This window comes from Mus caroli, unplaced genomic scaffold (assembly GCF_978045245.1).
Source record: "Mus caroli unplaced genomic scaffold, Mus_caroli_1 scaffold_6, whole genome shotgun sequence".
Taxonomy (NCBI): Eukaryota; Metazoa; Chordata; class Mammalia; order Rodentia; family Muridae; genus Mus; species Mus caroli.
The window spans coordinates 145,213,061-145,227,428 of record NW_028227261.1 but is presented as its reverse complement, the minus strand read 5'-3'; the positions used below and the strand labels follow the sequence as shown (position 1 = coordinate 145,227,428).

Sequence of the window (14,368 nt, the reverse complement as noted above, 5' to 3'; positions counted from 1 at the left end):
ATCTGCAAGTCTGTATCCTCCTCAGGGCTGCCCGCAGAGCAACAGAAAATAGCAAAGCAAACTGTAAGACACTTGCACACTGCTGTCAGGCCTTATTCTGTTCTGTATTTTTAAAATTATCTCCTTAATGCTTAAATTGTATCAACAGAACATGAGGCAGGATTATAATTTACTGGCAATTTAGTTCAAAACTGCTTATATAAAAATAAAATGATTAAAAAATGATTTTCTTCTTGGGAATTATTTTGGTGAGATACTAGTTAGAAATTTAAGTTTTCACAACCTACAACCGAAAATGAAAACTAAAACTCCCGCATATCCCAGAGTAAAAGTCTTATATATTAATGATTTTAGCACACAAGAAATTACAAATGCGCCAAGTACTTACATACACAAAAACTGTCCTAAGATTGTGAAAGAAAGTCATGCATGTCTTCTGTGCATCCCCCTGAAGAGCACTAGTGCTTACATGTAAAGATATACAGGCTGTAATAATGCAATGTTAGTGTACATATACCATCACACAGGTATAGCAATTATAATGCATTAGAATATCAAACACAGCATACCCTGTATCAACAATTCAGAGCTCTAGGTTATAAACCTAACCTTCAGTGTAAGAGCACACTGGCTTTTATTATGCTTTAGGAAAGCGTCCCCACAGCCTTGGGAGAAATAAAATCAATTGCTGATGGACTCGCCATTGTAAAAATCAGACCATAAAAGGTTTTAGGAAGCAAGAGAAAATGTGCATATGTAATTTAACAAACACAGTCCAATAAACATAGACAGGTATGTTGATAAACTCTTAATGTACAGGCTGTTAGAAAGGTCTGGTAACAAGGAAGGGAAATTTATTAAAATTACAGACTAGCTAGAAGAAGCAAAAGTCTATAATTTAGTCTTTTAAAAGCTTTTCATAACACAGAGCGCCCAAATCAAAAAGCAGTACTGTTAACTGTGGCTGCATCTCCATCAGAAACAACATGCGCCGTCGTCAAGCATGAACTTCACTCACTCGAGGCTGCTTGACAACACAGAAAATAATACCTTTGGCCTTAGTTTTCCTCTTGGCTAACCCACCAGGTCCTTCTGTTGGTATTTACAAGATAAAAAGAGGTTATGAAGACATGCTGAGGAAGTTAAAATTCAGTACCTATAAATTAATTTAAACTGATAATGCTATAAAACGAATTAAAGTGCTTTAGGCTTACCATTTAAAGGACAGTAAACATCAATCAGAAATACAACCTTAGGTCTTCAGTAAACATAGTCTTAAGAGGAACACATTATAACTAACCTGAGAACCAGTCAGCACCATAATTCACCTTAGACTTTCAAGATTTTTGTGCGTAATTTGCATTAGACCTCCATGGCTTTGCAACTGCCGTGGCCTTTCTCTTGGGCAGTAGACTTCTCAAGCCACAGGCGATCCGCAGAGGACTGGGACCCTTGCTTCCCTTCTGCTTCACACTGCTAACCACACGTATTCCCATAGAATTATAATCTTTGAGCACACATGGCTTTTCTCTATCATTTCAAATTCAATGTTTTAAAGTTCCATAAGCAAACAATACATTATTATATCAGTCATGCTTGTTACTGTAAAAACTTTGTAATTGCTTTGTACTTTCACTCTTGGAAAATCAAAGTCGTGATAAAGGGTTTGGGATTTTGTTTGTTTGTTTGTTGTTTTTGTTTTTAACCCTGTAACCTAACAAACATCAACACCATATTCTTTCAACAACAGGGGTGTACTTACATCTCAGTCAATTGATTTTCTTTTTCTATTTCCCACTCTCATAAAGGTTATTTTATATTCACATACTGTTAGGCTTTCTCAAGTGGTGTTCTAAGCTGCCAATCCAATTCTGGGCTATATCAGGTAGGAGCCTGAGTTTTTACCATGGGAGAATAAGAATTTACAAATGGTTAACCAACAGCTAAGTTTGGGAATTATCAGACAGGAGCCCTAAATCTGAGGTTTACCATACTACAAACTACAAGGGCCATTGTTTCCCCACACTCCAGTCACAACCCCACTTCTGGAATGAGGTGTGCTCCTGTTAGTTTTCTTGCTCACATCCTCCATCTTTAACCTCTACTGTAGTCAACTGTGTCCATCAAACAAGATAGCGCATCTGAGATGGTCATTTATTAGTCACTTGAAGTCTTATGATCATCTTTCTGGAGATGGAAAGTCTGAGAATGCCAGGCCATCAAGAGAAGGGGGCGGGGAAAAGGAAAGGGTAGTAGTGATTAGCTGCCGGCTCTCTGTGGGAGACCTAACGACAGCATCAGAAGAACAATTACTTTCTAAGGCAAAAACAGTGTATCACTGTGCAACAAATACTGTCAGCACTGCCAAACAAGTTTAATTAATTCAGAATAAAATACCAATCCTACTTCTGTAACACTAACCTTTAAATTCATGAGCACTTTTTAAAGTATAAAAGGAATGAGATTATAGCATCTATACTTTAGGACCTTGGATGCCCACTTCCATTGCTATATCGTTTCCATGGCAGCCTAGACTCCCACTAAAATGAAAGGTAGGGGGAAAAAAAAAAATCAATCAACTCCCCACACTAACTCACTAGAACCCAAATGAGCTGCACTACCGCCAGGATAGTAAAACATTAAGAAAGAATGTTGCACTTAAAACTTTAGATTTGGTGAAAGGCATCAAAGTGAAACAAATTATCCAAGTGCAGCAAACATCCAGCGGTTCTAAGCATCCCCTTAATCTACTTTTTTTCTGGGGGAAAAAAAATTAATTACTTTAAAAAAATCTAAAAATCTACAGTGACTTTGGAGGAATGTTTTCAATGAGAAGACCAGGGCAGCCCAGTAACTGACAATTATCCTACTTAGTTTCTAAGGGGAGAAAATGGACAGGAAAGATCCAAGCCCTTGCGAGATAAGAAATAAACACCCGAGCACCCCAGAACAGAGGAAGAGCAGGACCAGGAAAATTGGGTTCTAAAAGTCACAACAGGACAGGAGGGAAGCCTGCATGCTGTTAAGAAATGTTTCTTGTCGCCTGAGCTTCCTCGAGTTGGTTTTCCCAGCAGAAGGGACAATGGCACTGAGAAAGGCAAATCCTGAGATGCAACTTGCTCAGGAGTGGCAGGAAAAGTGATACAGCAGGCAGTCCAGGCAGTCCTCAGGTTGAAGCAGACTGGGAACAGAGCACCGGTGAAGTGCCTATCCAAAGCCGCTGGATTTGAGGAGCAGAGCATGTAACAGAAATGGCTGCAGGGAAGGGGGAGCCGAGGTACTGGGAGAGGAAAGATGGAGAGACAGGCTGGGGTAGACTGAGGGAAGGCTTGGGTTTAAAACCAGCATACTATAAAAAAGGCCTGGAAGAGAAGAAGCAATGGCTGGGAAGAAATTCTGTGATGGAAAGAAAGCAAGCCAGGGGTCAGTGGAACCAAAGCCAGGGTCCAACAACAACAAAAGCATCAAAGAGTCACCTCTCCAGAGGAATGCAAAGATGGTGGATGGCAGGAGAGCTTGGCTAGTGTTTACAGCACTACAGGAAATAGAGGTGGTCATGAAGGCCACACCGATACTGCCTCTGGCTGCTGTGGATTCACAGTGACAGACACATCAACAAACACACCTTCACTTCCTTCTTTTCTCTCTTTACTAGTGCCCCAGAGACAAAAGGAATCCCATTAAACAATAAAAGATACTGCACTGCCATTTATAACTGTAAATAGTTCCCAAGCACTGTTGGGAAAAGTTCTATCCAGTGGGAAAGGGAACCTCTGGCTACCTGTAGTCCACCCGGATGTCAGTACTGACAGAGGATGTCCCAGTTTAAGGCAGTCTTGATGGAAACAGTAAGTGAATGTAAAAGAAAAAGAAAAAGCAATAACAACAAAAGGAAGCCAGATTTACTTTTTACTTCAGCAAATATAAGAAAACTATGCCATGCCTGCCCTATCAACTAACATATGAACATAGAGTCACTGAATTCCTTGTTCAGTGTTCCAATATACATCATGATTAATGAAAATTCCACAGCCCACACCATAGAAAGTTTGTGTCACATTACAGAGCTAAGCCAGAGTCTTAAGAAAGGGTTGTTAGTACCAATCTCTGTGAGACACTGCCCAGCAGTCAGATAGGCAGCAGAGCAGTGAACTCTCTCTGCTTCCACAGTCCTTTAAAGTTGCCAATATTAAGAGAGCTAAAAACAAACAAACAAACCCCCCCCCAAAAAAAAAAACCACTGTAGTTAGAATAACTAAGGGTAAACACATCTCAGCCCAGGATCAAATACAGGAAAGGCTTTTCTTACATGTCTGCCAGGGCTATGGAAGGCAAGTGTGAGATGAGCAAGCAGGACTAGCCAGCACTCCCTCCCGTGTGTGGCTTCTGCAGGATCCACAGGCAGCACACTGACGGCCAGGCTTCTGAGTTAGTGAGGGCAGCTCCTGGAAAACCCTCTAGCTTACACAGCATCATTCAACATTCCAAGTGAAAGAACAGCGGAAAGTAGCCAAAGAACCACACACAACCTCCAGCTCCCCTTCCCAATTTAACTGAACTTGAAACCAGAAAAGTGGCCCAGTACATGAGCAGGCCGGACAGCCACTTTGGGAGCCAGTGCTGCATAGACGGCACAGCGCAGGTCAGTTTTTTAGATGATGAAAACTGAAAAGGCAGAGTTAGCACAGTGATTTACAACTCTGTAACTAATTGAACACTCATATACACAGCATACAAAGTGGTCTTTCAAAGTCAGCCCATGAAGTAAGACATGAAGTAAGACAATTCCTATGAAACAAAATTACAAAACAAATTCACAACTTCAGTACATGTAATCAATAACACTTAAGAAAAGTTACATTTGCTTTAGACCACAGTTTTGCCAATAACTTTATTCTTTCTCATACACACACAAATAAGCCTCAGACACAAGTTGAAGGAAGTCAAAGAAGTCAGGGGTTCATCAGCTGCCTGTATTTTATCATCACTTAGGGTTTTTTAGATGCACTAATCGGAGGTGGTATAAAATTGTTGGCAAGTTACCACGTTTGCTTTACAGTTGGGAAGATGGGCATAATTAATTTCTGTACATATAATGTGCATTAGTATCATGACGATACAAAACCTGATGAGAAATTAATTACAAACGTTTTTAATACAGAAATTTAATTATTCATTCCTGACTAAAACCATCCACAGTTAGTAGTCATGACACACAAACAAAACTGTTTTGAAAACCGTTTCTCAGCCAGTTGGGTAAGTGACTTTTATTGTGTTTAGGACCTAAGGTTGTAAATTTAAAACTAACAACCATTGATTATTTCACAGCATTCAAATTCCAAATGAGTTTAGTCCTGAGTGTGAGAACTAGAATGGCTCTGAGAAGATGACTAAAGACTCCTCAGTCACGACATTGCTAAGGCCTGAGCTGAAGTGCCTGTACCCTTAAGTGAAAGCAGCTTCTGGCCAAGTCCTCAGTGACAGAGTAAAACACTCGCTGAACACAAGAAGGAGAAAAACTCCTAACAACCATTTAAGCTTGGGAAGCCCTGGCCCACGAGTGGCACATGTAACCATGTACAAGAGTAGTGACATTAGAGAGAGAACTGCTGTGTTCTGATTTCAGGAACTCTACTTCAGCTGGCATTTCGTCATCCCAGAGCAAATGGCTGATGAAGGTAACTATGTAAAAAACAGAGAATATCTGGGAATGATACTTAAATAAAACTGTCTGAAACTCCAGTGTATTCTGGTTTAAAACACATGAAGACCCAAAGCTGAGCAGAATTTTAGAGGCTCTCAACTGGAGCTAGACAATTTCAGAGTCATTCGAAGGGCAGCAATAAACCTGTCAGGTGGCACACCGCTCAGTCACAAGGGTAGTCACTAACACGTCCTTTCAGAGATGGATTCATATAGAGCTAATAACTGATTTTGTATTACTGAGGTGAACTCAGTTTCAAAAAGCTAAGACAAAGCTACTGCCATGTTCATAGTTTGGGAAAGAAATTTTTCTCCTAAAAATGAAGGACCACTTCAATAAATTTAATTTATAATTCTACACATTATATTATACATAACTCACAAATCAACAGGTAATAAGTTAGTAAAAAATGGAAAAGCCTAGTTCAGGAAAGATAGTTTTAATATGTACAACATTCTGCAAGACGCACATTCACACTCTCCCTCTTTTATAATAGGGTGACCCAAAAAAAAGTTACAAATTACCTTCTCTAGATTTATATTTGAAAATAAAATTGAAAACAAATTCTGATTTCAGAAATGGACATATTCAGACCTATTAGTGTCTGAACTCAGAAACTTCACTGCCCTAAGGCAAAAACATGGGATTTTTAAATTATGTCAAAAGCACCATTAATACAGAGCTTTAACAAGATTGTAGGGACTTATATGACTAGTCAGTTAACCTAGAGAAATTACAGGTTCAAAAGTACCAGCTTTTAAAGAGCCATCACTGTACAGCAGGCAGGTTAAAGGTCAACAGAGAGCATTCGCTGCTGATTAGACATGCCAGAAATGGTTTTAGAATCACTCCCATTAGGATTATCATTAAAAGTATGAGAAAGACAAGCATCAAGGGTTAAGTACAACACAATTTCCAACTTAGTTCAGTGAATACATAAGTTGAGATAAGATGATACAGAAACCAATTATACTACCAAGAACATCGTTTCCAATGCACTTTGTGAACAGCTACAGGAGTGAGGAATGCCACTTCCTTTGTGGGTGTGGAGGGAGCCAAGCGAGGGGCTAGCTAAGTGGCTGTGCTGGGCAGGATCAGGATCATATGGGTGGCATTTATCTGAAGTCACCACTGCCCCACTGCACGTTGAGCCCTGCGTAAGCAAAGGAAGAGGAGGAGGCTGCTCCGTTTTACAACCCACTGCTTCTCAGTCCCTGAGTCCAAGTTACTGATTATGCAAATCCAAAATGACACAGGTCTTTCCCTGAACCCCTTCATTCTGTGACGTACCATCAACACCATCTGCAGTTTCGCTTTCTTCTTCCTCTTCTTCTAGCATTTCAAAAGGAGTCATTATGTCATAGAGAAATGAGAGGAAACCATAAAACCAGTCTGAACTCTCCTCCGCTAAAATATTAAGCACTTCCTCAAGAGAGTCAATATTCTCATTACTGCCATCTTTGCTCAGGCCTACATAGAATAAGGGAGAGAGAAAGAGAGAACAAGAAGAGCAGTTAGGTGGAAAACTTAAGCTTAGGCAGAGTGATCTCAAAAGGGGGACGTATCATGGTCACAGGTTTACAAAAAGGTAATGCGGAGAATAAAGAAACCGGTACAAAGCACACCTCCAAGTCAGGCTTCAATCCACCCAGCAAACCTCACGCTCCGCCCAGCTCATGAGCAGATCATCTTTTTCCCACTACAGCCTTGGGCAGGAAACCCGGCCAAGAGCATCAGCACACTCTGCAGACAGTGATAGGAGAAAGTGATACAGAGGGCAAAGCAAACGCTTCCGACAGCCTCCCAATCTGCACACAGATGAACCAGACCTGATCACACGCCCTGGAGTAAACTGCAGGTGCACCGGAGCACGTAAGCCAGCGTGCAGCATCTCATCTGGTATCCAGACACTCAAATATGGTCATTCATATAAAACACCTAACTCAGTTAGTGCTATACACTCTTACAACTTGTTCATGGCCTTGTAAGTTAGAATGAGCTGGTAAGTCCTCTCTGCCTACCTAGAAGAACCCCGAGGAAGGCTGAGAAGGCTCTAGCAGCCACTGGCAGGGGGGTAGGGATAGGGGGCAACCCTGACCCCTCTTCCTCTTGCCCATGAAAGAAGGCATTCTTACTGCAAAGATTCTTGTTCTCTGCTGTTTTCTAAGCACTGCTCCCAAACAGGACCCTCTGAATAGAAGAAATAAAGATGTAAATTATTATGACCATCTCCAGTGGGAAATGGCCCAGAGTAGGGAAAGACCCTTGAGATGTAAAGTCAGTTCCCCATATACCGAAGGCCCCAGAATTTGAGGAAGAAAAGCAGGTGGTAGTTATGACAGGAAGAAATATGTACATCAGAGTCTCCAGCGCCTTCGTAACCAAAGCTGGGTCACTTCAGGTCATTTACAACACAACTTCTCCATGTTCCACAACTACCAGCAATACCGACGACATACAAGAGATAACAGAATCCTGGCTACCTGTAAAGCGTACAGTGAACTTCTCTGCTATTGTCAACTGAAGAACTAGACCCTGTCAGTTTCCACATGTGAGGGCAGAGGAAAGACACAAACTGCAGTCAGTATTTAATCAGTTTTTGACAAGTCCCAGGTTTTTTCATTTAACTTGACTCTCCCAATGCTATGAACAGAGATCTGCATTTCCACCCAAGACCTGTGAGAAGAATACTTCTCCCCACCCTAAATGCTACCACCGTGTATTTAGAGAAAACCCTTGTTGTATTTCATTATCCTCTGTGCTCTAAGTGCTTCATATTACTACATATAAAATAAGAAACTTCCGTGCTTCAGCATGGCAAGTGGCACTGAGCAGCAAATATTTGGACAATGACAACAATGAGAGTTGTGTGTGTCCTGTATATGGACGTATATATTTGTGTACATCACATACTTGTGTGTGTGCATATGTGGTCGTCAGAAGTTTCTGTCAAGCATCTTCTTCATGACCCGGCACTGAGCCTGGAAGGCCTTGAGGTTCACAGTGAGTTTGCCTTGACTGTGGGAGCCCGGGTAGGTGCCGAGTGAAGCAGCACAGGGTATCTCCCTAAAGGAGATCACTGAGTAGGCTAGAGGAGCTGGGCAGCAAGTCCTGAGGGATTCTCCTGTCCCCACTGCCTGAGGAGAAATGAACTGTTGCACTGTAAGAATCCAGATTTGGGTCCTCAGGCTTGGGCAACAAGGGTTTTACCAACCACTCCATCTCTAGAGCTGTATCTGTAGTTCTTAAAACAGGAATGCCAGGCTGACACGAAAAATAATCCTGGGCACAGACGTCCGCTGAACTGAGTCCACCTCAAATGAACAACACTAAACGCTGGGCGAGCTCCATGCTCCTCATATGGCCTCACAGTCTTTTCCAGTCTTTGCTTAGGCTGAGTGCCTCCGCTTGGTGCTGCAGCCACACCTGACTGACAGGGGTCAGCTACATGCTAGCTGTACAACAGAGGGGCAGGCTTGCATCTTCCGCCGAGGCTATTATAAGACGTTACTTCTAGAACTGAGTCCTGGGCATTCCTGCTGACAGTATGTGGGGAACAAATTTTATTTCTTTATTTTATTTTATTTAGATTATGAATCAATTGCATCACTTTGCCCTTCCCAGTTGGTCTTTCCTCCAAACCCTCCTGTTGCAGCTCTAGCCAGTGCTTGCTGTCTCTCCAGTTCACTGCCTCTTTCTAATTGTGGTTGCATATGCATGTGTCTATAGGTTTCATTAACACACTGAAACCAAAATCACTTGCATTTCAGACAATTTGGCCTAAACAATAGGAAAGTCTATGTCCAAGGGCAGGGCATTTTCAAAGTACATCAGGATACTTAGAATTGGTAGGATCAGTAGGAGCTATGGGTCTTGAGGAAAATCTAAAAAGAAAAGCAGCATGTAGACTTTCCACAAATTAGTATGATTTAGAGTTAGGCTTCAAATGCCAGGGGAAAAAAAGTATGGCCTGCGTGTCAGGTCTGTGGCCATTTAACACTACATTAATTACTGTGCCTCTCAATAATCTCTGTCCTCTCCCCTCCATTACCTTGCTTCCTGCCTTTACCTAAAACTACGCCCTTAAGGGCCAAGGTCTCATCTCAACGAGGCAGAAAACAAAGGCTGGTGTCAAGTGGGGCATGCTCTGTAGCTCCTCCCCATCGTAACTACCATCGTAGCTACCATCCTAAGGGATTGTTGTTCATGACTTCATTTCTGTCACTTGCCTAAAACTAAGGTCACCTGAAGATTTAATGTAGGTACGGAAACTCTGATTTAGATTGACAATGAGGAAATTAGAGTCAGAAAGCAATTAACATTAAGTCAAGCTATATCATGAAAAATGCACAGTGGACTTCCTACTGTAAATAGGAAACACCACCTCCCACTGTGCCTAGGGAAAAAGCATACACCAAGGTAGGGCTAAGTCAGGAGCTCTGTTACAGCTGAACATAAATAAAACTGCTTCATTCTTAGAATTTGTTTTAAAAGGAAGTAAAATCTAACTATGCAAAGCTGCTAACCTGCTACAATACCTTTCTATTGCTTCATAATCATAAATTCACAAAAACGTTTATTTATCATGCTACTAAACTTAGGGCATATATAATACCAGGCCACAGCTATTGCTTTGCTAAGTAATTCGATCTGAAGCTTTAATCCATATTGCTTCATGCGAAGGAACAGGAAGTGAGCTGCTTAAAACCAGCAAAAACAGGCCAGAGTACACAAAATCTACATATTCAAATCACCACTAGCCTTCCTATTAAGACAGTATTTTAAAACAATGAGGAAATACCAATCTTTATTTAGTTCAAGAAAAACCTAGCTGTTAACATAGTTACAAACACAGAGAGGAATCCATGACTGTCAAAACAGGAAAATGTGATTAAAAACCACATGTATGTTTTCATGTAAACTTAAATACAAATAGGATATTAAAGATATTGTCAGCCATGGTTTTATTTCAAAACTAACTTATGTAAAACTTGAGAAATGTACAGCTTCATCTATGGTCATATCATACTGAACATTTGGCCTTCATTTGGTCTCATTATGTATGCAAAGCAGAGCTGGCCCTAATCAGTATTTGAATGGGAGAAATTTACATCTTACTGTCAGGATTAATGATGTCAAATAGTACTTTAAAAAAAATCTGTTCCTCATTTGAAAACACATGAGGACATTACCTATATCTCTGAACATTAAGTTCAGAATATGAAATGCTTAAATCTGGAAACACAAATGAAGCTATAATTATTAAAATTTGATGTATTAAAAACGACATGCTCTTATAAGAGCAATTTAAAAAGTCACAATGGAAGAGTGCTCATTTAGTATATCAATAAAAATGAAATATTAAGTTGCAAAATATCTTCCATAAAATGTTTACAATTCCCACACCTGAAAGGCCAGGAGAATGAATGGAAATCTGCAGCTGCCAGGCATGGGTGGGGAGGGAGTTAGGGGGTGGAGGAATCTCTAGGAAGTCCCAGAGACCTGGGATGGCGGTGGGTCCCAGGACTCAATGCAGGTGACCTTAGCTGAGATGCCTAAAACCAGTGGGGACATTTAACCTAGAGAGGCCACCTCTTGTAGACAGGCACGACCCCCAGTGAACACCAACACACTCAGAAAACTTTCGATCCAAACTTTGCCCTGTCAAAAAGAGATGCAGGGACAAAGATGGAGCAGAGACTGAAGGAATGGCCAACCAACAACTGCAGATACCAATCTCTGACCATGTTAATGATACTCTGTTATGCTTACAAACAGGAACCTAGCACAACTGTTATTTGAGAGGCTCTACCAGCAGCTGACTGACACAGATGCAGATACTTCCAGCTAAATATTGGATGGAGGCTGGGAACCCCTACGGAAGAGTTAGGGGTAAAACTGAAGGCCCTTAAGGAGATGGCAACCACACAGGAAGACCAACAGGGTCAACTAAGCTGGACTCCTGGGAGCTCCCAGAGACTGAGCTACCAACCCAAGAGCATGCATGGGCTGGATGGAGGCCACAGGTTGCCTCGTTCTGCCTCAGTGGGAGAGGATGTGCTTAATCCTACAGAGACTTGATGTGCCAGGGTAGGGGGATACCCAGAGGGGTCCTACCCTCTCAGAAGTGAAGTGGTGGGGGGAGGGAGGAGGGACCCTGTGAAGGGGGAACCAGGAGGGAGGGCAGCAGTTGGGATGTAAATAAATAAATAAATGAACAAGTCAATAAATAGAAATGTTTACAGTTGCTACAGATAATTATTAAAGCAAAAGTATTCTTCTGACGTCAGTATCTGACTCCTTCTAACAAGAAGAGAGACAGAAGAGTACTTGCCTAGTAAAACTTTGGCATCATCCACATCAAAGTCCCCATCGCCATCCGCATCATAGACTCCTAGTTTTCCTACAACAGGAGAGACATGATAGACACAGGAATAGAAAGAAAACAAATTTAATAATACATCGTCTCTGGCTGCAGTTTTTAGACACCATATATATTACTGATTCCTCTCCACTTACCGCTGCAAAGCCAAACTGTAAGAATATACTATCAAAGGCTGGAGAGATGGCTCAGCCGTTAAAGGCTTGGCTCACAATTAAAACTGTAAGACTACACTATCAGAGCTCACGGGCAGGCACCTACAGACTTAGAACGGTCTTAGCTGCATACTTCCTAAGAGAGGAGTGGTAGGTTTGTCCTAACGATTCAGGAATATTCTAATTCTATCACTTCACAGGAATTTTACTATTCTCTCCAAAATATTTTACATAAATTTTGGGACATATATAAGAAAAATATCAACCCATCTCTAATGGTCTAACAATTGCATATAATTTGAGGTTTCTGAGGTATAAAACTTCACTAAACTATCAACAATCTATGCAACCCAAGCTTCAAATAAAGATCAAATATAAATAAACCAACTAGAGCATAAGTACTTGATACAGGGAAGGATGAATAGTTTGACATTCAACAATAAATTATTTTTAAAAAGCATGCATCAACTTGAGGTGGGGTGGTCAGTTCCAGAAGTAAAGTTGGTGAAACTGGAGGCTTCCTGAAATGGTGAGGGAAAACACCCACTTAAAAATGTCCTTGGCACCAGATATCCATTACTTAAGGGGAAAAAAAAGGAAGGCTTAAAAAGGAACAGTGAGAAGCCAGGCTCCAGGTTCATTTGGCTCTCACTCAACAATTGCTGTTAGCATTGGCTTAGCATTTCAAATGAGTGAGAGAAAATATCTGTGTCTGTATGGATGTGGCACCTGTCAATAATAAAATGGATGGCCTATAGCTTAGGCATGAAAAAGAGGTGGCACATCTGGGAGGCAGAAAGGATTCTGGGAAAATGCCAGGCACAGAAGATTTTCCTGGGAAGATGTGATAGACGCATGGTACCTAAGCACAGGTAACCAGCCAAATGGCAAAACACAAATTAGAATAAATGGATTATTTTAAATTATGAGCTAGTCAGAGAAGAGCCTAGCTATATGGCCAAGGTATTTGTAAGTATATTTTGAGTTGAGTCTTATTTCTAGGAGCGTGGGGCTAGGAAGAAGAATCAAACCAAACTTCAATAGATAAATCTTCTAAGTCCATACCCTAGCAATTATTCTAAAATCAACATTGTTTATAATTCATGACTGAACAAGAACCATGGGGAAAAATCATACTGCACAGCAATATTTTAAAGAGCAAAAGTATACCATGCTTATGAAAAATACATGGCAAAAAATACTATTTCCAGATCTTTAATTCAAAGTACAATTGCAGCAGGAATTTTGGTGCAGAACAGAATTCCCAGATCTAGTTTTGCTATACAAAAGTCTAACTTAGTAAACACACAAGAAAACTGGTAAGAAAGCAGGGATGAAGATGGTATCCTTCCTGCTAAGAAAACCAAAGTAATAACCTGTAATTCAAGGCTATCCATAGTATAGGGCCTTAATACCATTTTAAAGACAGCAAGTGACATTACAAGGGGACCTTGTAAGAATCTTACAAGGGGAGACTGCTTCTACCATTTACATTCTTGCTGTAGATGACTAGGTCTTAGAGACAGATGCAAACCCACTTAAGCTGCATCTCCAGTGCCTACCTTGAAGTACCTCTGATAAGTTATAACGGAAGTCCTTTGCTTTGGCTGCATGTATATAAAAACATGAAAATTGTTATTTATCATTAAAAGTATACAAATTACCTAGCAAGACTGTATGTTAATGAAATCATACTTTTTTCTTTATGATAAAGTAAAACATTTTTTTAATCTACCTATTTGGAGCCACTTCCCTTGAGGCAGTAAGAGGGAGAAACATCAATGAGTGACAGACATATATAAGCATCTTGTGTTATCCTTTGTTTTTCTCTATGACTGCATGAGAGGTCTACTGTAAGAGGGCAGATCTTCAACACAACATTAGCAACTGCGTAGTTTTCTTACTGACATATCTCTGTCATTAACTGGATTAGTAAAGGGGATGGCCATTCGTCATAACTGCCAACAGTGAAAACAAATGATTGTCATCACGGTCTCAGGATAAACAGAGTATAGTCATAGGATAAAGTATTACTCAGGACCTTACATGTATAATGGTGCTAAATGTAAGCAGGCAACTCAAAATGTGACACACACGTAGTACATGCTATGCTCAGAACACCCAAAA

General features: G+C 40.8%; 1 protein-coding gene across 20 annotated transcripts in view; it reads right to left on the bottom strand.

Moving 5' to 3' along the window:
* Positions 1 to 14,368, bottom strand: part of Asph (aspartate beta-hydroxylase) — a 209,783-nt gene that overhangs the window by 163,549 nt on the left and 31,866 nt on the right. For 7 of the 20 annotated variants that reach the window (XM_029476170.2, XM_029476159.2, XM_029476171.2 and 4 more), the window contains exons 3-5: positions 13,804 to 13,848; positions 12,039 to 12,107; positions 1,051 to 1,092 (exon numbers count right to left, since the gene is read on the bottom strand). The exons of 1 other annotated variant lie outside the window; for it this stretch is intronic. In XM_029476170.2, coding sequence (XP_029332030.1) covers positions 1,051 to 1,092; positions 12,039 to 12,107; positions 13,804 to 13,848 — 156 coding nt within the window. Of the gene's footprint in view, positions 1 to 1,050; positions 1,093 to 6,127; positions 7,175 to 12,038; positions 12,108 to 13,803; positions 13,849 to 14,368 lie in introns of those variants that run through there. 12 more of the 20 variants (XM_029476161.2, XM_021161299.3, XM_021161303.3 and 9 more) reach the window with 5 other exon arrangements.